This window comes from Saccopteryx leptura, chromosome 5 (genome assembly GCF_036850995.1).
Source record: "Saccopteryx leptura isolate mSacLep1 chromosome 5, mSacLep1_pri_phased_curated, whole genome shotgun sequence".
NCBI lineage: Eukaryota > Metazoa > Chordata > Mammalia > Chiroptera > Emballonuridae > Saccopteryx > Saccopteryx leptura.
In genome coordinates this window covers 152,829,893-152,855,741 of record NC_089507.1, presented here as the reverse complement: position 1 = coordinate 152,855,741, position 25,849 = coordinate 152,829,893, and the positions used below count along the sequence as shown (strand labels likewise).

Below are 25,849 nucleotides of genomic sequence, written 5' to 3'. Positions count from 1 at the left end.
AAATCAACTGAGCTAGATATTTCTAATTCGTCCTGGACCTACTTTATAAGGACAATTATTTTCTCTTCAGATCCTTTCAAGAATTTAACAATTATATCTTTTACTTGTGTTTTCATGTTTAAATATCTAGCTTCTTTATCCCTCATAGGGCATGGCTTTTGGAACTATTACTATTCTGGTTATCTTCTGGAAGTATTTTCTTTTATAACTATCTATAACAAATGATGGTTGAGAAGTGTTACAAGTGCTGAACTTTTGAAGAGGCCAATAGTCTAAATAGTTCATATCCGTTATCTATATCACAATTCACTTACAAATGAGTTCATTATACCAAGTATACCACATTGTTACTTTCCAACTACTTAGAAGAAAATGTTGGCATGCCAAATTCACTCCACCTAAACTTACAAATTTGTCACACTCCCACTTTGTACTACGAAACCAAAGTGTCAAATTATGAAATAAACTGTTAAAATATAACAAAACCATAGATTATTCAAGATAGAATGGAATTCAGAACCTACTTAACAAAAGTAACCTAATTTAAAGATGATGAAACTGATGTAAGACTGTTCATGACATAGACAGGGCCCAGAACAGTAGTAATGGACCAATCTCCATGCAGATAGGACTAAAGAAAAGAAACTGACTTTAATGTTTACACTTCATATTTTAACTTCCCGGGCTCCTTCTTTCTTATCTTAAAGGAAAGGCATGCCTCTCTTCCTTGTGAGAGGCATACTTCCCACTACTACTAGTTTTTACTCTATCAATTGTTTATATGGCCCTGGCCATTTGGCTCAGTGGTAGAGCATCAGCCCGGAGTGTGGAAGTCCCAGGTTCGTTTCCCGGCCAGGGCACATAGGAGAAGTGCCCATCTGCCTCTTCATCTTCCCGCTCTGAGCATTGCCCCCAAGCATCCAGCTGGGCGCACGCGGGTATCTGTCTCTCTCTGCCTTCCCACTTCTCACTTCAGAGAAAATACCAAAACAAAAAACAAAAAAAAAACCTGTTTATAAAATCCTTCCATAATACCTTTGTAAAACATTGCACCAATTTAATATTATGTGTCAAAAAAATCAAATTAATAAAAACATTAAAATAAATATAATTTCCCAACTCCACAGTTTTCTCAAAAAGAACACTACTAGTACTTAGGAGGGACAATTTTCACTCTCTACACTCTAACTGACATGCAGCACCCCTGTTTCCAGTGCACCAAATACCACACCAACCCCCCCAACCCTGGGACACTGACAATAAACACACACACCTGCACATGTCTATACATGCCCGGGATGAGAATTATTAATTCATACCAAAGAAAATACTAATACGCTATAATTACCTGAAGCACCAGTTTTAATGGTTGTTTTCCCTTTCTTGCCTTCCTGTTGGTCTTTCAGAGTTTCATAGACTATCTGGATGACTGGAATACTGAAAGCCTATCAGAGAAGCAATAGTTCTCCATATTAGCATTCAGATATTAATGCCAATTTAAAAATCAATTATTATTACAAAAGTTATACACACGCATTGGATAATTACACAGGTTTCAGACTGCCATTCCAATTTCATTTGCCCAAACCCAGTAAGACTCACAAGACAGCTGACAGAATGGAGATAACAGGAACCAATGGACAGCCCCAAAATATAAAGGTTAGGAGCCTGCAGAATGACCCTAAACTACAGAGGAAAAACACCATCTCTCCGACAAACGGTTTCTCCAGGCTAGGCCAGCGTGCGATTGACCTCCATCTGCCACCTCTTTATTACTAGAGCCATTGCAGTAAAACTCCCAAGTAAATATCAATACTACAGATAATGTAACTACTGCTCCAATAGCAATTTAAAACTAGATTCCTAAAGCCATGCTCTTATAGAAGTTATTTCAGCATGAGCTGGCAATAAAAATATCACTTTCCATGGCAAGCAATCATTCATCACATTCTAGAGAAGGTTGTTTTATTAAATATTTCAAAGTCAAAACTACTGTTTGACGTTGCTTTAAAAAAATCAACTCTTACAAAGTATGTCGATCTAAGTTTATTACTTACACCAGTTTTTCCACTTCCTGTTTCGGCAGCCTAAATGGAAAAAAACGAAGTTGATTTTACAATTTAACTTGTCAAAGAAGTCAAGTTAACTGACAGCAGCGTGCAGAAATGTTTAACACTTGACTAGCTACCTTTACCTCCCGGTGCCTCCAGATCACTCAGGGCTCCCGAGTCCGCCATGACTGCTGCCAGTCTTACCTTCCCTCCCTTCCCCTCAAGTATTTGTTCTTCTCTTTCTTTCCCCATCACTACCATTCAACTCTAAGGCCTCATCATTCTAATCCAGATTACAAGTGTCCTGGCAGTACCAATCAAAATGATACAAGCTGCTACCAAATAAGTCTTCATAAAAAATACCATTCTAACCATGTAACATATCCCGACTTAAATTTTCAATGATCCCCCATTGCCAACAAATACCCAATTCCTTTATGTGACATTTGAGAGCCCACATATTCTGAGCCACTATATATTTATCGTCTTATCTCAAGTTCCAGCCCACTAGACACACATTTTATGCTTCCAGGTAACTGAACGACCCTGGGATCACATCTGCATTCTCTTCACTGTTCTTGACGATGCACTCTTCACCGGAGATCACTCCGCTTACATCCTCCTTTGTCCAAAATCTACTTCCTCCGAGAAGAGTCCCTTATGACCCCCTCATCCAGAAGGAAAACAGGCCCCCATTTGAGTCCTGTAGTACTTTGCACCCCTTAGCCAGGTGCCATGTTCTGTCTTGATCACAATTACCTGTGCTAGTGAGTTTAAGCTTCAAGGGCAAAAACTGCACCTTATTCACCTTTGTTTTCTCCACAACTTCTATCTAATATATTGAATACAATTTATGTATCCTAAATGTATGTAAACAAATAAAATTAATTTGGTGAAAATATCACTGTTAAACCTATAGAGATCTTATAGTGTTTCACAAACAGCGCCAGAATTGTGTCCCCAGGTCCCAACCACTTCACCATACTTAAACATACCATAAGTACATCACCGCCTCCGAGGATCAACGGGATGGATTCTGCCTGGATATCAGTTGGGAGACTAAAAGAATCATATTTTGAAAAATTTTAGTTAGTTAAAAAAAAAAATCACCCGAGCTTACTAGGGCATGTTAAACTATAAACCGAAAAGAAAATTTAATTTGGTGAATACTACCAATCTTTTCCAGATAGAAACATATCTAAGTTTAAAAAGGAAATGTGGCCCTGGCCGGTTGGCTCACTGGTAGAGCATCGGCCTGGCGTGCAAGAGTCCCGGGTTCGATTCCCGACCAGGGCACACAACAGAAGCGCCCATCTCCTTTTCCACCCCTCCCCCTCTCCTTCCTCTCTGTCTCTCTCTTCCCCTCCTGCAGCCCAGGCTCCATTGGAGCAAAGTTGGCCCAGGCACTGAGGATGGCTCTGGCCTGTGCCTCAGGCGCTAGAATGGCTCTGATTGCAGCACAGCGACACCCCAAGATGGGCAGAGCATCACCCCCTGGTGGGCACACCGGGTGGATCCCGGTCAGGCACATGCGGGAGTCTGACTGCCTCCCCCGTTTCCAACTTCAGAAAAATACAAAAAAATAAAATAAAATAAAAAAAGGAAATGTTTGCTGTTAGGGAATCATAAGAAAACTGAATTTCCCTTCCCCAACTATACCCCAAGAGATCTGATAACATCCCCAACAATGGTTTAAATTACAAAGCACTGTTGCAGCTGCAGACACATTTATGCTGTGTGTACTTACAGCCAGTCCATTTCTTCCACGGCCTGTGCAATTTCAGGCATAACACCCATCTCTGAAAATAAAATTTAATTTTAAACTTAAATAAGATTGTTCCTAGAACAGAGAAAAGGCTTTGAAGCAGAGTTCAGTTCCACAGCGCCTCCTGAGCGTGGCACTGTTGCAAGAATGTAAGTTTTGGAGAAAGACGAGTTCAATTCCAAGCTCTCACTACCAATGTGACCTTGGGCAAGCCAGTCTGTTTTCTCATACAAAATGGGGCTGATACACCTACGCTGTAGGGACACAGGAAGACTACAGATAACAGGTAAGGCATCTGGTACATAGTTGTCACTAATACAGAGTAACCACCAGCGTTCCTATGACTAATGAAAAACCTACTAGATTAGAGTTCTAGACCAGCGTCTTGGTTGTTTTATCTAGAGATAATCTAGGATTCATGTGCCTTTGCAATTCAAGGACCACATGAGTATCCCTTGAGAGCCACATCTATTGGCAGCCATAATTAAAACTCTAGCTAACTGAAAAGGGAGGGTCTGGTGGCAAAAACTTGAGCAACTGGAAATGTCACAGAAAGAACAGTTAAATAATTTTACTTCAAAGCCAGTCGTCACTAAATAGACTGGATTATTTCTGATTAGATTTTCTCATGTATCATTTCTCAAATGAACAGTAGGGGGTACTTAGTTGGATTACTTACACCTCCTTCCCAAATAAGAAGTGATTTTTATTTTAGGTCTGCATTTATAAAAAAAAGCAGCTTTAATTATTATTACAAAAATATATATCCCTATTATAAATTAACAATACTCAAATAGTCCCAAGCCCTCAAAATAACCAATTCAGAAATTATGTATTTCTTTTGTATTGTAAAGACATAAAACAAATCTGCAATACTATCAATTAATACAATATGCACTAAAAGTTTATATAGTAAACATAAATATAGATGACATGGAAAAGCATAAAAATCTTTAAAAAAAAAAAAAAAAAAAAGGCTCTCTTGATTCTAAATCTCCCCAGGAAAATGCACAGATCAAAAACTAATCAAGATTTTAAGTCGTTTATCAAAAAAAAATTTTTTTTTTAAATAAAATCATATATGGGCCCTGGCCGGATGCCTCAGAGGTAGAGCATCTGCCCGGCATGTACATGTCCGGGTTTGGTTGCCAGTCAGGGCACACAGAAGCATCCATCTGCTTTACCCCTCGCCTTCTCGCTTCTCCTTCTCTCTCTCTCTCTCTTGTCCTCCTGCAGCCATGGCTATATTGGAGCAAGTTGGCCTGGGCACTGAGAATGGCTCCATGGCCTCCGTCCGCCTCAGGCACTAAGAGCTTGGTTGATGAGCAATGGAGCAACACCCCAGATGAGCACAGCACTGCCCCTGATTGGGCTTTGCTGGGTGGATCCTGGTAGGTGTGGGAGGGGACATGCAGGAGTCTGTCTCTCTACCTCCCCTTCTCTCACTGAATTTAAAAATAAAAATCATATATGCAAGAATTGTCCTCATTAGAGTTTGTTTCTAAGAATTGTCCTCATTAGAGTTTGGCTGATTCTCTCCCCTAAAAAGCAAAGTGCTTAAACAAAGAGAGTGATGGTCTTCAATGTACCGCACAATGCAAGTTGAAGCTGCTTGTGAAACTGTTTTATTGCGAGCAGCAACCAGACTGCTTAGAGCAGATTCGACTTCTTGATCCTCTCTGGTCACCTTCTCTGCATGTTTGCTATTAAACTGTTTTCTTTAAATATAACATTTTTAATACTTATGGAAAAAATAGGAATACTCATGTTCTTAACCTTAAAACCTGGAACTGTTCTATGTACCTTGGCTCCAAAATTTTCAAGAAGGGTTGGGGAAAAAAAGATGAGCTACTATTGAGTAGATTATCCCTTGTTTCCTATTATGAGATGGAACTACAACAATCAGAAATCCCATCTCGTGACTAAGAACTTGAAATTCCTAATGTCCTTCTAGGCGGAAAAAAAAATAACATCTGAAGTCAGCTGAATAGATTAAGAACATTAAAAAAAAGTAGGCCGAACACGATGCATTGATTACTATGTAAATTTACCACGTTGAAGCATGTATAAGGCTTACTGCAGCTTCCTAAAAATGTGGCTATACAAAGGGATGATGACAAAGGAAGAGATAAACATAGCCACAGTTAGGTTCAACAAGCTACCTTAAATACCTGCTCGGAATAAAGGAGGGTATCCTACAGCAAGTAAAAGAACTATTTTTCAAAACGCATGCTGGGCTAGCGCACAAGAGAACGAACCCGCTTTCCCTCCTCGCTTCAATACTGTTGAACAATAATGCTGATATGACAGTTTAACGACAAGTAATAAGGCGTCCGCCTAGGACGTTTGTTTTTTGGAAGGGCCTGAAAAACACCTGGACGGAGGCGGGAGAGTCCTTGTCCGCGCTGAGCCCTGCCCCCGCCCCGCGCGGGTCGGCCCGGCCAAACCCGCAGCGGGCGCGGACAGAGAAGGCTCCGAGCTCCGCTGGCGTGTCCGACGGGCCGGGGTCGCAGACCCACGGGCCACGCGGCGTCTCAGCAGCCGGAGTCCGCCCGCAGCGCAGCCCGGTACAGGCGGCCAGGCGGGAGAGGGCAGACAGAGCCCGCAGAGGCGGCGCTCACCACGACCCGGGTCGCGCAGACCCAGTCTCCCGGGGCCGCCACTGGTACCCCCGCAGCGCGCTGACCCAGGCGCCGCCGCGGACAGCTCTCTGCTGCACTGCGGGACACCTGTCCGCCCCCACCCCGAAGGCTTCCAGCCGGCTGCCCAACCGAGGCGCCCGCACCGGTCCCGGCGCCGCAGACGCACCGGAGAAGGCCGCCATCTTCGCCCGTCCTCCGCGGCTCGGCGTGCTACCCCACCCTCCGTCTTTCCCTCCGTCCCTCCCTCCGCTCTGCCACGCTGCTCCCGGGCAGCGCGCTTCCGGCCTCCGGCCTGCAGCTTTGCAGTTCCGGGCAGGGACCCAGCCCCGGGAAAATAGTTCCGAGGGGGGGAAAATGACCAGCCCCGGACAACAGAGCACGGACCCAGTTCCGGGGACCTGGTCAGGAGCGGACAGCGTTAGACATAATAATCACCATTTGTTTGGAGCGTGCTTTGTGGCTTCAGGACCACATTTCCATATAGAAGGAACCAGATGATGTCACGGTGGATGGATGCTCCCTGAGACCCCCAACCTCTCAAAGATCAGCAGGGCTTTGTAGTGAGTGAATGTCCTGGACTGAAGTTACCGAACTCACTGCCCAGATGTTATAAAGTACTCCTACCACACTTCTGTGGGTTTACATAGAGACACTGTAAAGCCAGCAGCCACGGCCAGGGCTACCATCACAGCAGCCTCCCGGCCCATGCAGGTTCGCATTGGATTCGGACAGTAGGTAAAGAAACAAAGGAGCCAAAAGCTGATGGGCTGTCATCTTTAATTCTAGCTTGCACCCGGCGGGCAAGTAAAAACATACACTGGGCTCCAAAACCCAATCACATTCAGTGCTCACAAAGCCACTGACTTATCCGAGTTTTCTAGAATCAAAGGTTTCTAGCTCACCAGACTTATTCACCTCTGTTCCCCATCTCCTTCCTTATCCCAAATACAAACTCTACACAAACTGGCATCTCACTCAGCACTCCACCATCGTGGCTGCTTCTCCTGGCCTCCTCCACGTGGCCTTTCTCTGCTCTCCTCTGCTCTCTCTTCTAATGATAATCTCAGGAACCAAGAGCACAAACTCCCGCTCCATCCCTATTTTATAGTGTAGAAATCCAAACCCTTAATCCAATATACAAAATAGGGAAGTCTCTAATACAAAGTCACTTTCTGAGGCATGATTGGATTGTACCACCCCACATCAAAAAGGGTAGGAAAGGCTTAATCCCAAAACCAAGCCCCAGGCTACAAGGATTCTGCCTGCCTTTAGCCCACCCCAACACACATTAATATCACCTGGGCGACGGCATCTTTAACAAAGTGAGCATAATACATTTTATCTGCCCAACAGACACCAAGTCCAGATGAATTTTGAAGGGTTTTATTAAAAACGGAGATTTATTAAATATGCCAGCCGCATATGACTAACACAGGGCATTACAGACCCAAATCGTGTGTGCCCAATACATTGCAGAGGCTGGTTATATACCCTTGATCAACATACGGGCTGGGGGGGAGCATGACATCATGGCACAATTACTAACAAGCTTACAAAGTTTGTTAGGGGATCGACAAAAACATTAAAACTTTCAAGGTAATAAAAATCAAAGACATTTACGAATCTTTTAGTGTCTATCTCCCCTCCTTTGCCTAGAGCAGGGGTCGGGAACCTATGACTCGCAAGCCAAATGTGGCTTTTTTGATGGCTGCATCTGGCTCGCAAATCTTTAATTTAAAAAAATGTTAAAAATATAAAACATTCTTATGTATTACAATCCATTCATTTCCTACCGCTCATGTTCATGGTTGCGGGTGACCGAAGCCAATCACAGCTGTCCTCCAGGACAGCCAAATTTTTATTGGATAATGCCTAACGTACATGGGCCATTGTATGGCTGTCACAGAATTACATTTTAAAGTATGTGGCGTTCATGGCTCTCTCAGCCAAAAAGGTTCCTGACCCCTGGCCTAGAGGAATGTCACTCTAAGGATTCCAGGAAGTGAGAAAGAGCCTAAATCAATGTAGGGTGGTACGTAAATTCTGTCTCTTATTGTAAGAGAAAAGAAGTTCCTCAGACGACCTTTATTCTATCGTTAAAACTAAATGACCTATTGTCCTTGTAAGTCCAGAAGCTTCTACATTCTTCTCCATCTCCTCCCCTAGGAAAGGATGGGACAGAAAGCCTGACTTTTCTTCCTAAAATATCAATATTAATTTTGCAGCTTTTAGGTACCTTACTGATAGATACATGAAATTCCAACTACCCTTTTGTTGTTCCACCTGGCTGCCTGACCTCACCTTTACTTACTGGACAATCGCCCCTGAGGCAGAAACGTTCCGGAAAGCTGATCAACTGCCCCAAGAAGGAGCATTCCAGAAAGCTGAAATCCTAAAACCATAAAAGGGAACAAACCAGAACTTTTGACTCAGTACCCCCTCAGGCTCTCCCAAACGCTATAAAATTCGCCCCTAATCTGTAACCGGTGCCCTTCTCCCAGGAGAAGTGCCCGGCAGGGTTCCTTTCTTTCTTTCAATAAAAGCCTGTTACCCTAGTCTTTTCAGACTCTCATGGATTCCAACATTTGGTGCTGAAACCCGGGGCAGGGTACTAACTGCCTGGACAATCCCTCTTTGCCGTCCAAACTTACAACCAGAGAAGCAATGGGCAGCGGCAGCTCATCCTGGTCTTACTCCCTGATTCTCTTTGGATGTGTAATTGTAGGTTGATTGATCAGCAGTCTAACCCTGTCCTGAACCCCTGCCAGATCAGAAAGGTAAGGAGTTTCTCCCTTCCCTCTCCCCGTTGGCTTTAATTCGACCCATAAGTCCCTAATCCATCGTTGGACGGCTTTCTCCGGTCAGCCTCACATTTTGAGGGGTTTGCCATATTTCTGTCCCAGGGACAGCACATTCCAAAAGTCTAAGTGCTTAGCCAAATCCCCCCACATTCTCTTTGAGCTCCTTCTTAGATGGTGATGACCCCTAAGCAGGATGACTCCACATTCCCAGGAGAGCTTTCTCCTTTGAGACTGTGATTGGAGGCGGGGACAGCCTCTCTAGATCACTAATCTCCACAATGTGCTCTTCGGAGTCAAAGCTGTCTGACCAAACCCCATTGGGCTGTCTTCTAAAAAAATCTTACTAAATTAGGTCTCTCTGACCTCAAGCCAAAGAAACTCATTTTCCTTTGCAACACAGCCTGGCCTTATCAATATAGGCTAGACCAGTGTTTTTCAACCAGTGTGCCATGAGACATGGTCAGGTGTGAGTATAAATACATTTAGAAACTATATTATTAACTATATGTATAATATGTACTGTGTTAGAGTGTCATTTTGTGTCATTTTGGTAGGTGGTGTGCCCCAGGATTTTGTAAATGTAAACAATGTGCCGCGGCTCAAAAAAAGTTGAAAATCACTGGCTAGACAATGACTCCCATTGGCCTGAAAACAGGACCTTTGATTACAACATCCTGAGAGATCTAGAAAATTTTTGCCACCAGACTGGGAAAGCTTCAGAAATTCCGCATGTGCAGGCTTCCTTCTACCTTTGCTCCTGTCCTTAATTTCTGTGCTGCTTGTTCTACACGCAGGCCATTTTTGGCCAAAGAAATTCACCTAAAACCTTCACTCCTAATCTTTCCTTCTCCGCGGACTCCCAACTCTCTTCCCCTCCTGCCTGACCCCCGGGGGCACACCTCTCTCGGGACCCCTCTCTGGTCCCTCTGCAAATCTTTTCCACTCGAGTCTCTCCCCTCTAGAAAGCCCCTGCCCTTCACAGAATCCTGTTTCTCATTCACTTGCAAATACCAGTCTCTCTCTTTCTCCTGCCCTGCTGGCCAGGGGCCCCTCCCTTCTCCACTGTGTTCTTAAACCCCTCCTCCCGCCTTACAGATGGGCGGCTCTGTCTCTTTTTCTTCTTTGACCCATTCCCCCACCCCACCGGCTTCGGCTGTCTCTTTTTCTTTTTCGACCCATCCTTCCCCCTCCTCAGAGACTGACTATGCCTTCCACTACCCCTCGTCCTCTCCCCTCTCCTCAGAGCTCTAAATCTTTTTGACTCCTCTGACCATGTGGCACACCACCAGCACTTTAATCTCCTCCTCTCCCTGCAGATTCTGACCCTCCTTCTTTCCATCCAGCTGCTCACGCTGTCCATCCATCTGCTTCCTCTCTTCCTCCCCTCTATGCTGACAACTCCCTGCCATCTCGAAAAACTTAAAAAAGCAGAGTTGTCTATTGAATTGTGTGAGTAAACTGTTTTGTCTCTTTGTTTTTCAGAAAACATCTCTAGTGCAATTTGAATTGAAACAAGTTAAGCACACTCATTTAAATTCCTTAATTCATAATCTGTATGTGAAATCTTTGTTTAATGTGCAACTGTATCTGTTTCTAAGGACTTAAACCAATAATTACCCACCTCTTAAACCGGGTTTACTCATCCCCACCGACTTTCCCTGCAATACCCCCATCCTTCCTGTTCAAAAACCTTCAGGGGCTTATCACCTTGTACAAGCCTTACATCTAATCAATGAGGCAGTAATTCCCCTCCATCCAGTAATTCCTAATCTCTACGGGTTACTGTCACACATTCCCTCAAACACCACTCACTTCACGGTCCTAGACCTCAAGAATGCCTTCTTTACCATTCCTCTACACCCTGACTCTTACTTTCTGTTTGCCTTTACACAGACACTAATGCAGCCCAGCAATTTATGTGATGAAATGGGTACCTACTAATCTGGAGACAATTCTGGAATCCCCTGCATGGTCCCAGAAACCCAGCTACATAGGTAGGTGAGAAGACAACTACCACTAGGTGGCGCACATCTACAGCTGAGCCAGGTAAAGTTTGCACCCATCTTTATTTTTTTTTTTTTTTTTTTTTTATTTTTTTTTTTTTCATTTTTCTGAAGCTGGAAACGGGGAGAGACAGTCAGACAGACTCCCGCATGCGCCCGACCGGGATCCACCCGGCACGCCCACCAGGGGCGGCGCTCTGCCCCCCAGGGGGGGATGCTCTGCCCACCCTGGGCGTCGCCATATTGCGACCAGAGCCACTCTAGCGCCTGAAGCAGAGGCCACAGAGCCATGCCCAGCGCCCGGGCCATCTTTGCTCCAATGGAGCCTTGGCTGCGGGAGGGGAAGAGAGAGACAGAGAGGAAAGTGCGGCGGAGGGGTGGAGAAGCAAATGGGCGCTTCTCCTATGTGCCCTGGCCGGGAATCGAACCCGGGTCCTCCGCACGCTAGGCCGACGCTCTACCGCTGAGCCAACCGGCCAGGGCTTGCACCCATCTTTAAACTCCCAGTTGAGACTTTCCCCTCCCACAACGTATTTTTATAACCTCACAATAACCCCACATTTTATGCAACTGGAACTTTTGGACACCACTAATTATGTTATGTTGAAAGTTTTCTTTTGTTATCCATGCACCCAGAAAAATGCACCCTGTATTTGCAAGTAAGCTAGGCAGTAGCTCACTGCAGAACATGTGGTTTTGCTGCTACTAAGTAAGGCCTCAGAAACACGGCCTTCAGATACTGAGGACAAGGAGAGAGGATAGGCCCTGTGAAGGACTCTGTGGACTGACCATCCAAAAGCCACACAGAGTTCCCTTTCCCCTTGCCTTTCTCTAATACATCGTCTGTGGAGGGGAAAGAATGATCACTTTTCCAGACTCCCTTGTAGAGAGAGAGATAAAGCTGTGAGAACCAGTTTTGCCTAGCCCTAGAAAGATGTAATGGTAAGTCCCAGGTAGGGAATCTTTAAAAGAGAGAGACCTGAATGACACGTACTCTTCCTCTTGGAACATGGCCATGATGCCTGGAAAGGCAGCAATGAGTTCCAACCATGACAGCTTCACACCAAGGCTATTGAGGCAAAAAATAGGAGATTGCATCCTTGAAGATGATGGTGGACTAAGGTACCGGCCCAGGTCTGTCTACCTCTAGACCTCTTGTGTTTGAGAATGCCTTAGGTAGTTGGGCAACTGTTAATTATCTCTTGCTTGCAGTGCAACACATTCCTAAGAGGTACATAAAAGAAAGGAAATGAGACATTCATCTGTATGGGTTTTGTATAATGAATTATTCAGAAAAATGTCTTCCAATGTTCTGGAATAGATTGATAAGCAACCTACAAAGAAGGGAGACATGTGGCCTGGGTCATAAAGGCACCGACAAAACAATCCTTTCATATTCGGTCATTTACTCAAAACCAAAAATGCAGATGAAATTTGTCATATACAGTGGAGAGCGTAACCCTGAACCCAGCCGAGGGAACGTCAGTCCAACCAGGGTGTTGACTTTGTCCTTTCATTGATACTCAATCCCTTGCCCCAGGCTCCAGTTCTCTTCTGGGATCGGAAAATGCAAGCTGCCTCAGTTTCTAAAGATCCAGCCACCAGAAAGAAGGAATCAGCAAGAGAAAGAGAAGTCATTTTGTTATAAAATTAGTTGATTAGAAAATACAGTATCTCCATTACATTAACCCCCGAGTCTTTCTTCACAATACCTGATACAATCCCACCCATCATTCCACACAAGTAACCACAATTTCTTCCCCTCAAATGCTGCCCAGGAAGTTTGTCCTCAGCTCTGCATGTTAGTAGAAGAGAGGGCTTGCTCTGGCTCTTGAGCCAGCGAGGAGTGGACGAGACGTGGCGAACTTTCCGTCAGTCAACCCTCTCTTCCTTGCTACAGCTCTCCGTTGGTGAGGTTCCTGATTCCACCTGTTTTAGGATGACACCAACCAGACCCTGCGTGTCCAGCCTCCTTCCTACTTCTGTTTTATACCATGGGGTCATTTTACCCTATAGCATCTCCAAATATGTAGAATTACTTGCATACATCAGATTGCCTCTTACCATGGTTTATTTTCTCATGCTGTTCCCTCTCCCTAAAACATCCCCCCCCTTTTTAGTTTCACTTATCAATTGCTGCGTAATAACTACCCCAAAACTTAGTGTCTTAATACAACAACCTATTTATGTGCTCATGATTCCATGAGTCAGGATCTTGGGCAGGGTTTAGCTGTCTGGTTCTTCTGCTCCATTCAGCATTCATTACCTGGGGCCATTCACTTGGCTGCACTCAGCTGGTGTCTGGGCCGGACTGGAAGGTCTGAGACTTGAGTCTGCTGTGTGATGCCACAGAGCTCCCACACAGGTGCTCACTCCCTCCTCATGGCCTGTGGGACCTTCTCAGAGCAGCATTATTTCCAGGGAAGACAGACGTCCTACATGCTTGCTGGATTCCAAGAGGTTGTGTTCCAAAAATAGAAAGCAGAAGCACATATCTCTTAAGCCAACCCTGGAAGTAACACAGTGTCACTTTTGCCAAATTCTGTCGGTCAACACAAGTCATATGATCAGCCCGGATTCACGAGGAAGGTAAACAGACTCTACTTCTTGATTCAATGAAGGGTAGAGTTTTCAGGCATCTGTAATGTACCACACCTATCTTCTTGACAGACTCCTTATTCATATTCAGCTCAGCTAGCACCTTGCAGCAAATCCGTACTAATGCCAGTCCCCAAACTGCTGGTTTGCCCCATAATTACTTCTCTTTTTCCTTAAATTTCTGACTTTTAGCTGGACATATGGCTGCCCAGAATAAAGATTTCACATCCCAGCCTCCCCTGATAGCTCAATGTGGACACATGCCTGTGTTCTGGCCAGTGGCATATAAGCAGAAGTGTTCTTAGGGAAGATGGTACATCCTTGTTGCTTTTCCTCCTTCCTGTTGACTGGAGTGGGGGTGTGATGGCTGGGGTTCCAGCAGCCGTGTTGTACCATGAGCAGAGAGCCACAGACTGCGGATAGCAGAACAATGAAAGGAAAGCAGCCTGAACCCCTGATACCAAGGAGCACCACATTAGTCAGACCTGTGACTTGAGGTTTCTTACATGAGAGAGAAGTAGACATATGTCCTCTTTGTCAAGCTCCTGGCTGGAACGGCAGGCATCTGCAGGCTGGTGAGGGAGGCTCAGCCCGTAAAGGTGGCTTGCTCTTGTGACGGTGCAGCAGTTAGCAGGAGGCTTCGGTTTTCTATGTGGTTCTCCACACGGACCTTTTTCTGAGCTGCCTGCATGTTCTCAAGATACGGCTGCTGGCGACCCCATCCCACGCCCTTGCCAGCAAAACAAGTGACGTTGAGAATGAAGCAGAATGAATGATATCCTTTATGACCTCGCCATCAAAGTCACCTACTGTCACTTCTGTAATATATTATTGGTCACAGATGCCTGTTCAGTGTGGAAATGCACAAAGGTACGAGTACCAGTAGACAGGGATCCTTTGGTGGCCGTCTTGACCTGGCTCCCACAGCCCCCTCTTCCCTAATGGACTCAGCGTTTGTTCAGGTAGCAGGGGAGAATCCCTCCATTCCAAGGAAAAGGAGGTCCGTACAGCAGCCTCTGAGATAAGTCATGTTCCTTCCAGACCAGCTATTATTAAATCTGTTGGCTCAGCTTACTTGCCCCATTTTTCACAATTTACCTGATTCCAAGAGCAGTTTGGAGATAGCTCACATTTACACATCCTCTGTTGCTCTCCTCTGAATTTCCTCCAGCTTCTCTGCTGAGCAACACTCATTGGGTTTTATGCTTTTGTCAAAATAAGCTGTCAGAAACTGGTCCACAACTATTAGAATGCAACATCATTTTCACTGCCCCGGCATTCACCTTACGGAGCTTGGACCAGAGGGGGCCCTGCAAACAGGCATAAATCCAGAGATCTATAATTCTTTACCCCCTGAAGAAGTGGCCATAAAGTCCATCAAGCCAGATATATGGGGAGAGTGAGACAAAGGACAACCCGGTGAGTTTCCGAGGGGCTGTGAAACAGAAGGCGAGATCTCACTAACTGTGTTGGTCTCATTAATAAGCAAGCTAGGTGGGGACATGATTTATGGTTGGATGCTGACTGGCCAGTGGGCACGAATGTCACTTTCTGTCCCAAGCCCACCATCTTGAATGCTCATCAGCCCCTGTGATGGATGCTGGTGGCTCTTGGGGAAATGGTGTTGCTTCTGGAGTCTGAACAGTAGCGTGTGGCCTAGAGGTGGTGGGAGTTTAAGAACAGACTGTGTGCCAGACGAATGTCCTGAATCCAGCTGCCCCAGGTCTGCCAGGGCCCCTGAGTTCCGTTACCTGCAGAAGAGAGTCATGCATCAGCACAGAGGGCCAGGCTTGCTTTCTCAGCCCCCCCCCCCGGCCCAGTGCCCTTGCTTCACTGTGCCTCCCCCCCCGCCCCCTGGCCCAGTGCCCTTGCTTCACTGTGCCTCCCCCCCCTCCCGGCCCAGTGCCCTTGCTTCACTGTGCCCCCCCCCCGTCCCGGCCCAGTGCCCTTGCTTCACTGTGCCCCCCCTCCCGGCCCAGTGCCCTTGCTTCACTGTGCCTCCCACCCGGCCCAGTGCCCTTGCTTCACTGTGCCCCCCCCCCGCCCAGTGCCCTTGCTTCACTGTGCCCCCCCCCACCCAGTGCCCTTGCTTCACTTTGCCTCCCCCCCGGCCCAGTGCCCTTGCTTCACTGTGCCCCCCCCGCCCAGTGCCCTTGCTTCACTGTGCCTCCCCCCCACCCGGCCCAGTGCCCTTGCTTCACTGTGCCCCCCCTCCCGGCCCAGTGCCCTTGCATCACTGTGCCCCCCCCCGCCCAGTGCCCTTGCATCACTGTGCCTCCCCCCCGCCCCCCCGGCCCAATGCCCTTGCTTCACTGTGCCTCCCCCCCCTCCCGCCCAGTGCCCTTGCTTCACTGTGCCTCCCCCCCCCTCCCGGCCCAGTGCCCTTGCTTCACTGTGCCCCCCCGGCCCAGTGCCCTTGCTTCACTGTGCCTCCCCCCCGGCCCAGTGCCCTTGCTTCACTGTGCCTCCCCCCCGGCCCAGTGCCCTTGCATCACTGTGCCCCTCCGGCCCAGTGCCCTTGCTTCACTGTGCCCCCCCCTCCGGCCCAGTGCCCTTGCTTCACTGTGCCCCCCCTCCGGCCCAGTGCCCTTGCTTTACTGTGCCCCCCCTCCGGCCCAGTGCCCTTGCTTCACTGTGCCCCCCCTCCGGCCCAGTGCCCTTGCTTCACTGTGCCCCCCCTCCGGCCCAGTGCCCTTGCTTCACTGTGCCCCCCCTCCGGCCCAGTGCCCTTGCTTCACTGTGCTTCCCCCCCGGCCCAGTGCCCTTGCTTCACTGTGCCTCCCCCCCCCTCCGGCCCAGTGCCCTTGCTTCACTGTGCCTCCCCCCCGGCCTAGTGCCCTTGCATCACTGTGCCCCCCCGGCCCAGTGCCTTTGCTTCACTGTGCCTCCCCCCCGGCCCAGTGCCCTTGCATCACTGTGCCCCCCCGGCCCAGTGCCCTTGCTTCACTGTGCCTCCCCCCCGGCCCAGTGCCCTTGCATCACTGTGCCCCCCCGGCCCAGTGCCCTTGCTTCACTGTGCCCCCCCTCCGGCCCAGTGCCCTTGCTTCACTGTGCCCCCCCTCCGGCCCAGTGCCCTTGCTTCACTGTGCCCCCCCTCCGGCCCAGTGCCCTTGCTTCACTGTGCCTCCCCCCCCGGCCCAGTGCCCTTGCTTCACTGTGCCTCCCCCCACCTCCGGCCCAGTGCCCTTGCTTCACTGTGCCTCCCCCCCGGCCCAGTGCCCTTGCATCACTGTGCCCCCCCAGCCCAGTGCCCTTGCTTCACTGTGCCTCCCCCCCCGGCCCAGTGCCCTTGCATCACTGTGCCCCCCCGGCCCAGTGCCCTTGCTTCACTGTGCCTCCCCCCCGGCCCAGTGCCCTTGCTTCACTGTGCCCCCCCTCCGGCCCAGTGCCCTTGCTTCACTGTGCCCCCCCTCCAGCCCAGTGCCCTTGCTTCACTGTGCTTCCCCCCCGGCCCAGTGCCCTTGCTTCACTGTGCCTCCCGCCCCCCGGCCCAGTGCCCTTGCTTCACTGTGCCCCCCCGGCCCAGTGCCCTTGCTTCACTGTGCCCCCCCTCCCGGCCCAGTGCCCTTGCTTCACTGTGCCTCCCCCCCGGCCCAGTGCCCTTGCATCACTGCGCCTCCCCCCCCCTCCCGGCCCAGTGCCCTTGCTTCACTGTGCCTCCCCCCCGGCCCAGTGCCCTTGCTTCACTGTGCCTCCCCCCCCTCCCGGCCCAGTGCCCTTGCTTCACTGCGCCTCCCCCCCCCTCCCGGCCCAGTGCCCTTGCATCACTGCGCCTCCCCCCCCTCCCGGCCCAGTGCCCTTGCTTCACTGTGCCTCCCCCCCCCCTCCCGGCCCAGTGCCCTTGCTTCACTGTGCCTCCCCCCCCCTCCCGGCCCAGTGCCCTTGCTTCACTGTGCCTCCCCCCCGGCCCAGTGCCCTTGCTTCACTGTGCCTCCCCCCCGGCCCAGTGCCCTTGCTTCACTGTGCTTCCCCCACCGGCCCAGTGCCCTTGCATCACTGCGCCTCCCCCCCAGCTCAGTGCCCTTGCATCACTGTGCCTCCCCCCCGGCCCAGTGCCCTTGCATCACTGCGCCTCCCCCCCGGCCCAGTGCCCTTGCATCACTGCGCCTCCCCCCCCCGGCCCAGTGCCCTTGCTTCACTGTGCCCCACCCGGCCCAGTGCCCTTGCTTCACTGTGCCTCCCCCCCCTCCGGCCCAGTGCCCTTGCTTCACTGTGCCTCCCCCCCCTCCGGCCCAGTGCCCTTGCTTCACTGTGCCTCCTTCCTGTCTGTTCAAACAGATCACAGCCTTTCTTGTTAATGAAGCCTGTGATTTTTATTTATTAATAAAATAGACAGAAACAAGATGACATGCTCTGTTTTAAAAAGGGGGAGAGGAGATAGAAAGGATGGTCAAGAAGTCTTTAAAATACCTGGAGAAAGTCATTCTGAACATGGAAATTCATACCGCCTGGGCGTAGGTGCCTGTGATGTTACAATGATGAGACCGGGAAACATGAAAGCTGCTTCCAGTGTAGCTCTGAGTTGTGATGTCCCAGTCACGATGGCTACATAGCAAAGCACCCCAGAATGGAGTGGCATAAAACAATGGTCCCTGACCTTTTTTGGGCCACGGACCAGTTTAATGTCAGAAAATATTTTCACGGACCGGCCTTTAGGGTGGGATGGATAAATGCACAAAATAAAATTATGCGACTGGCGTAAAAACTGTGGTATTTTTAAATATAATTGTAGAACTTACGATATTTATTGGGCTAAGTTAAAGGAGGAATGAGCATATCTTCATTATTCAGGCTGTATTTAAATTCGTTATTCTGACAACATTTTATGTCTGACATCAATAAGATAATAGATAGGTTCAGGCTTGCTACCAATCATGAACCTACGACAATAAAAATAAACATGAATCCACTGTGTACTCGTATGCAACTTTATTAGAAGCGTCCTCTTAACATTGCACCAACAACATAACATGAGTAACATCCTCTCTGCCTCCACTTTCCAGATGCTATGGTAACGTTTAAACATGCCTTAAAAATAAGATACAACGCAAAAACAAATATAAAGTGCATGAAAAATACAACTCACCATTGTTATGAATATTGTAAGTTAAGGGTTATTTATTATAATGTTTATATAGAATGAGAGATAGTAGCCTATCTCTCAACAACCATAACGCTAAATCAGTGGGAGCCCTGAGCTTGTTTCTCTGCAATGAGACGGTCCCATCAAGGGGTAATGGGAGACAGTGACACCCGAAGTGTGTTGCTTATGTCCAGTCTATTCCGTAATTTTGTTTTGGTTGCTGTCACTGCAGAAAATCCCGCTTCACACAAATAGGATGTCGGAAATGGCAACAGGGTTTTTAGTGCTTTTGTGGCGATCTCAGGGTATTCTGCCATGACTTTAATCCAGAACACCGGCAGAGTTGTAGTCTCGAACATATTTTTAAGGCCGCCGTCATTTGCCATCTCCAGTAGTTGATCCTCTTCTTGCTTAGACACGCTGGATTCACCTGGTTTGTTGACAAATGGATCGCAGATCCATTCCTTGGCAATTCATGGGTCTTTTGTGGTTGGGAAGTAGCATTCAAACTCTTTTAAAAGCAAATACGGGTGATCGTGCACCAGCTGGGACAATGAAGGTTTGGGCTCAGTCTCTTCCAAAATTCCCGCGAATGTTTGAAACATGTCGAATATATCCCTGTTCACGCGTCATCCTCACAAATCCAGTTTGGCTTTAAATGCAGCTACTTTATCTGCCAACTTGAAGACTGTTGTCATTTTCCCCTGAAGTGACCAATTGAGTTCATTGAGGAGGTTAAATATATTGCACAAGTAAGAGAGTTTTGCGACCCATTCCTCATCACTGAAATGTGCTGCTAGCGGTGACTTTTTTTCTGAGAGAAAACTCCGCAGTAGCTCTCGTAATTCAAACACTCTGTCCAGGGACCTCCCTCGGGATAACCATCTTATTTCTGTGTATAAGACAAGGTGTCTGCGATCTGCATTCATTTCCTCACAAAGCTGCTTGAACAGGTACGAGTGAAGGGCGTGTGCTTTGATGTGGTTAATAACTTTAACGACATCATTCAATACGCTGTTAAGTTCTGGTGGTATATTTTGGCTAGCCAGCATTTCCCTATGAGTGACACAATGTGTAGACTCATATTCAGGTGCAACCTCCTTAATCTGAGTAGTTAAACCAGACATCCTTCCGGTCTTGGCAGCAGCTCCATCTGTGCATATGCCGACACAAAAAGACCATTTCAGTTTTCTGATGTATAGTCATCCAGCGATTTAAATAGTTCTGCGGCTGTGGTTTTGGTTGGCAACGATAGTGCACATAACATATCCTCCTGTACATCCTCTTGATAAAGGTAACGGATGTAAACAAGTAGCATTGCCTTGTTGTCAATATCTGTAGATTTGTCAACCTGGAGAGAGTACCACGGTGATTTATTAATCCTTTCCAACAACTGTGATTCAATGTCCTCTGCTATTTCCTCAACGCTCCGTGTGACGGTGGTAGCCGAAAGAGGCATCTGTGCTATCTTTTTAACCGCAGCCTCTCCTAGAAGGTCACAACAAATGTCTTTAATGGCTGGAAGGATCAATTCTTCACCAATGGTGAATGGCTTCTTAGCCTTAGCAATACGATTAGCCACCAAATATGATGCTCTCAGTGCACTCGCATTTATTGATGTAGTGGCAACCAGTAATTGTTTCTGTCCTTCTTGTTCATGTTTTTTTCTTTCGAAATACTCAGAAGGCTTGTTTTTTAAAGTAGGGTGCTTGGTCTCCAAGTGGCGAAGCAGTTTTGAAGGCTTCATTACCTCATTACTTAGCCGGTCGCCACATATTGTGCAGAATGACCTTGGTGCGCGAGAATCACTAGTTGCGATAAATCCATGCTTTAAGTAGGACTCCTGGTATTGTCTGTTAAATGAAACCTTTTTCTTCGAGGTCATAGGTTCTTCTTCTGTCTCCTCACTGGCCCTTTTCCACTTCGCAAAAAAACTTTTGATGGAATTTTGTTTTTCACTCATTTTGCTAGTTTATGGGTTTAATTTTAGAGGCAACGTATCACGTGACTGAGACAAGCGTCAAGAGTGCGTCTTGGGCCCTGGCCGGTTGGCTCAGCGGTAGAGCGTCGGCCTGCCGTGCGGGGGACCCGGGTTCGATTCCCGGCCAGGGCACATAGGAGAAGCGCCCATTTGCTTCTCCACCCCCACCCCCTCCTTCCTCTCTGTCTCTCTCTTCCCCTCCTGCAGCTAAGGCTCCATTGGAGCAGAGATGGCCCGGGCGCTGGGGATGGCTCCTTGGCCTCTGCCCCAGGCGCTAGAGTGGCTCTGGTCGCGGCAGAGCAACGCCCCGGAGGGGCAGAGCATCGCCCCTGGTGGGCATGCCGGGTGGATCCCGGTCGGGCGCATGCGGGAGTCTGTCTGACTGTCTCTCCCCGTTTCCAGCTTCAGAAAAATACAAAAAAAAAAAAAAAAAAAAAAGAATGAGTCTTGGATGTAACAGAGGGAATCTGGTCATTTTTTAAAAATAAAACATTGTTCAGACTTAAATATAAATAAAATGGAAATTATGTAAGTTATTTATTCTTTCTCTGCAGACCAGTACCAAATGGCCCATGGACCGGTACCAGTCCACGGCCCGGGGTTTGGGGACCACTGGCATAAAACATCCATTTCTTTTTTTCTTTTTCATGCTTCTATTAATCATGAAATTAGCTTGTTCTCTCAAAATATGAATTTAAGGCAATACAAATACATACATACATATAAAAATCAAACTATTAAAATTAGCCTTCACATTAAATTTTACTGTATCTGTGGCATTTAAATAGGTAATACTAAGCTTTTGCGTATCAACATTACAGAGAATTTAAAGACCATAGCTCCAATTTCCACAGAAACAATAGATCACTAGTTCCAAAGAAAAAAATTAAATTTTTTCCAATTTTACATGAGTAATTTTTTTTATTTTTTTTATTTATGATTTTAATTTGTGTTTACATAGATTCAAATGTCCCACCGAATATATCTCCCCCCACCTTCTTATTCCCCTTTGGCCCCCCCTTATGCCCCTTCCCCCAATGCCTTCCCCCCTTCCCTCCAGGATGTGCTGTCCTGTTCTCCATAATGCTGTGTTTAAACATCCATTTCTTTTTTTTCTTTTTTTTTTTTTTTTTTTTTTACAGAGACAGAGTCAGAGAGAGGGATAGACAGGGACAGACAGACAGGAATGGAGAGATGAGAAGCATCAATCATTAGTTTTTCGTTGCGCATTGCAACACCTTAGTTGTTCATTGATTGCTTTCTCATATGTGCCTTGACCACGGACCTTCAGCAGACCGAGTAACCCCTTGCTCGAGCCAGCAACCTTGGGTCCCAGCTGGTGAGCTTTGGCTCAAACCAGATGAGCCTGCGCTCAAGCTGGCAACCTCGGGGTCTTGAACCTGGGTCCTCGGCATCCCAGTCCGACGCTCTATCCACTGTGCCACCACCTGGTCAGGCAAACATCCATTTCTTATGCTCAGAGATTCCGTGGGAGGGGAGCCTGCACACGGCACAGCAGGGGTGGCTCACGCTGATTCCTCAAAACATAGCGCCTCAACTGAAAGATTTGAGGGCTCAGGTTTGGAATCATCTTCTCTTGCATGACGGCTGCTACTCATGTCCCCGAGACCCTAGCTGGGACCATTGGCTAGCGGGGGACCTCTCCATGTGGCCTGGGCTTCCTCACAACATGGTAGTTGTAGTCCACTGTCAGAGATAAAAGCGGACTGTTAAAGTGGTAAGGAAAACTTTAAAGCAGTAATATAACTACTTCGAGAAGGAAGGGGGTTCAGCCTGAGCTGAAGTAAACTTTGATTGGACAGAGGCAATTTTTAAAAGGAAATGGTATTTTAAAGGGAATATAGCAGAACAGGCAGTGGGATGGGCAGGGGGCTCAAGCAGAGTCAGGAAGTGACAGTCACAGGCACTGGTCTGGTCAAGGTCAGCACAGAGCAGGGCACAGTGTCAGGTAGCTGGCAAGTACCCCAGTTAGGTTTCCACCCCCCACAGAGACCTAGACACAGGCCCTGTCCTGCCTGAGGATGTCATTTGAAAGCAATGGCTTTCAGGTCCTCAAGAAAGACACTCCTGAGTTGTCAGAGAGCTGCACATACCTCAAAGGACAGAAGAGGGAGTCCCAGTGTGAGCTCATGTCGGTGAAAGCTCTAAGGAGGAGCTCCAGGGGCCTATGTCAGGTGTTGGGTAGAACTGACAGTAGATTCTTTGGGGAGCCTTGAACTTTCTCAGGCAAGCACTTTTAGGGTGTGTGTTAGGGCCATCCTAATTGGCTAGGGCTGTTAGAAACTATATCAGAATTTAAGTCTTTTGATGTAGGACATAGGGAGAAGACAAAATCATTTGTGCTGAGTGTAAGGTCGGTGGATAGAGGGATGGTCACGTGGGGAACTCAGACCTGCCCACTTTGGCTAGGACCGCTCACAATCAAGCCCGCCAAAGGAAGCTTCCCAGGAACCATTTGGAAAGAAGCGATCATCTGCCAGCCAGTGAAATTTTACCACGTCATAGTAGCTCCACTTCCCTAGAGGGACCCTTTAAATATCTCCCACGCGGTTTAATCCGTGCAACTTCCCTAGCCTCCATCTTTCTTTCCTCGGGGCCAGGGAACCTTGCCGGGCGGGATGTGTGCTCTGTACTCAATAAAGCCGTTTATTATTCCACACTTTGCAGCTCTGGCCCATTCCTTCTTTCTCGGCGGGGAAAAATACCTTACACTGAGAATCTCTAGTTTCTAATAGGCCAAGATTGAGACCTAGCCAAGAAGAGGGCTTGGACAAAAGAATCTTGGCCAGAATTATGCCTTACTGTAGGTCCCTCATGCCCCATACTTAGATTAGGAAGCCAAGGCACAGACAGATTAAATTATTTGTGCAAGGCAGTGGAAAGAGTCAGTAACAGAGCACAAAACCAGGTATCCCTTCTTGCCTCTCCAAGAGTCTACGCCAGAAACAGAAGGACCTGGAAGATTGCACAAGTCAAGATCAATGGAGGAAGAAGAAATAACATTCTATAAGTGTGTACTTATTGCAAAACTTTGAGTTTTCTCTTCAGTTTAAATTCTAGAGCAATTTCTAGCATTTCCCTTTAATGTGCTATTTTATCACTCAGTTACTTATGTTTGGGGAAGATTTTTGTCTCTCCCTAAATCCCTTTAATTTTACTTTAGTTAATTCCCTCAGGATTTAATCTAGTTGCCAAGCCTCCTTTTTAATCCTGAATCCCTGTCTGTGTCAGATTAAAACGGTATTTAAATAATGATTTCAATTTAAACATGTTTAAGAGTTTAATATTGGGTATACGTTTTTATCTAAAGAGAAACCAAAATGCTTAAAGACCTCAACAGGGAACAGTTTACTGTGTAACATTTCACCAAGGGGCTAAAATTGAGAGACATTTAATAATTCCACCTCAAATAGTGTTTAATCATAATCCTTGGTGTTTAATTTAGCTTTTCCAGAGAGTGTCTGATCCTAACGTTTTGATAGCCTCTACATTTTCAATTAGTACTTTGCCCTATCAAAACACGTTATTAATTCCTCATCAGCTTCATTGAATCCTGGTTCTCTTGGTTAATGTTTCCACTGTCATTTTTTTTTTTTTTTCTGAAGTGAGAAGCCGGAAGGCAGAGAGACAGACTCCCGCATGTGCCTGACCAGGATCCACCCGGCATGCCCACTAGGGGGTGATGCTCTGCCCATCTGGGGTGTTGCACTGTTGCAACCAGAGCCACTCTAGAACCTGAGGCAGAGGCCATGGAGTTGTCTTCAGTGCTGGGTGCCAACTTTGCTCCAATGGAGCCTTGGCTGCGGGAAGGAAAGAGAGAGATAGAAAGAAAGGAAAGGAGGAAGGGTGGAGAAGCCAATGGGCAATTCTCCTGTGTGCCCTGGCCATAAATTGAACCCGGTACTTCCACATGCTGGGCCAATATTCTACCACTGAGCCAGTCAGCCAGGGCCTCCATTGTCATTTTTTTTTTTTTTTGTATTTTTCTGAAGTTGGAAACGGGGAGGCAGTCAGACAGACTCCCGCATGCGCCCGGCCGGGATCCACCCAGCATGCCCACCAGGGGGCGATGCTCTGCCCATCTGGGGCATCGCTCTGTTGCAACCAGAGCCATTCTAGCGCCCGAGGCAGAGGCCAAGGAGCCATCCTCAGTGCCCGGGCCAACTTTGCTCCAATGGAGCCTTGACTGCGGGAGGGGAAGAGAGACAGAGAGGAGGGGTGGAGAAGCAGATGGGTGTTTCTCCTGTGTGCCCTGGCCGGGAATCGAACCCGGGACTCCTGCACGTCAGGCCGATGCTCTACCACTGAGCCAACCAGCCAGGGCCCCTTCACTGTCATTTTTTACTCAAGGATAAAATGAAGAACTAGGCCATAATTTCATTATGACAGTTGAAAAAAAAATTGGAGCTCATGAGGGATCTGCTTATGGAGAGAAAATTTCCTTAAGCCTATACTGTTTTGCTGGAGGAAATACCTGACTTTTAAAAGTCACAACCTCCCTTTTTAAAGTCAAAAGTGTTGATCTGTAACAGCATCAACACAACCATGAATAATTCATGCAGTCAATAAAAAGTAGTGTTCAGGGCCCACCTTCAAGCTGGGTTTGTAGAGATTAAAATCCCATTGTCCCTGTCCACAAAGAACTAAAGTATTTTGGTTTTGCAGTTGCCTTTTGAAGTTTTGGGCTATTGGTGTTATTTGAGACTCCCTTGGCATCCCCAGATTGTTGACATAAATGGTACTCATTCACTGAAACATGAAACACTGATTTCACTGGTGTTGCTCCCAGTTGGTGACAGAAAATCTTCTGTTGTTTGAAAACCCCCTACAAACATTTCTGGGGCGACCCAGAGGCATCTTCTACATGTTGGCAAACGCGTCCAGTCCTCTGGATGCTGCCAGTT

General features: G+C 47.4%; 1 protein-coding gene and 2 non-coding genes across 3 annotated transcripts in view; 1 reads left to right on the top strand and 2 right to left on the bottom strand.

The window, feature by feature from the left end:
• DDX1 (DEAD-box helicase 1) overlaps positions 1-6,708 on the bottom strand; it is a 36,342-nt gene extending 29,634 nt beyond the window's left edge. Inside the window, exons 1-5 of the mRNA XM_066386146.1 lie at positions 6,625-6,708; positions 3,799-3,850; positions 3,047-3,110; positions 2,058-2,087; positions 1,349-1,445 (exon numbers count right to left, since the gene is read on the bottom strand). Of these exons, the coding sequence (XP_066242243.1) occupies positions 1,349-1,445; positions 2,058-2,087; positions 3,047-3,110; positions 3,799-3,850; positions 6,625-6,640 (259 nt within the window). The 5' untranslated portion in view covers positions 6,641-6,708. The remainder of the gene's footprint in view (positions 1-1,348; positions 1,446-2,057; positions 2,088-3,046; positions 3,111-3,798; positions 3,851-6,624) is intronic.
• Positions 6,709-20,980: 14,272 nt separating this feature from the next.
• Positions 20,981-21,056, top strand: TRNAG-GCC (transfer RNA glycine (anticodon GCC)). The gene has a single exon. It is a non-coding gene; the product is annotated as a tRNA-Gly (tRNA).
• Positions 21,057-25,193: 4,137 nt separating this feature from the next.
• Positions 25,194-25,269, bottom strand: TRNAV-GAC (transfer RNA valine (anticodon GAC)). The gene has a single exon. It is a non-coding gene; the product is annotated as a tRNA-Val (tRNA).
• Between the last annotated feature and the right edge of the window lie 580 nt (positions 25,270-25,849).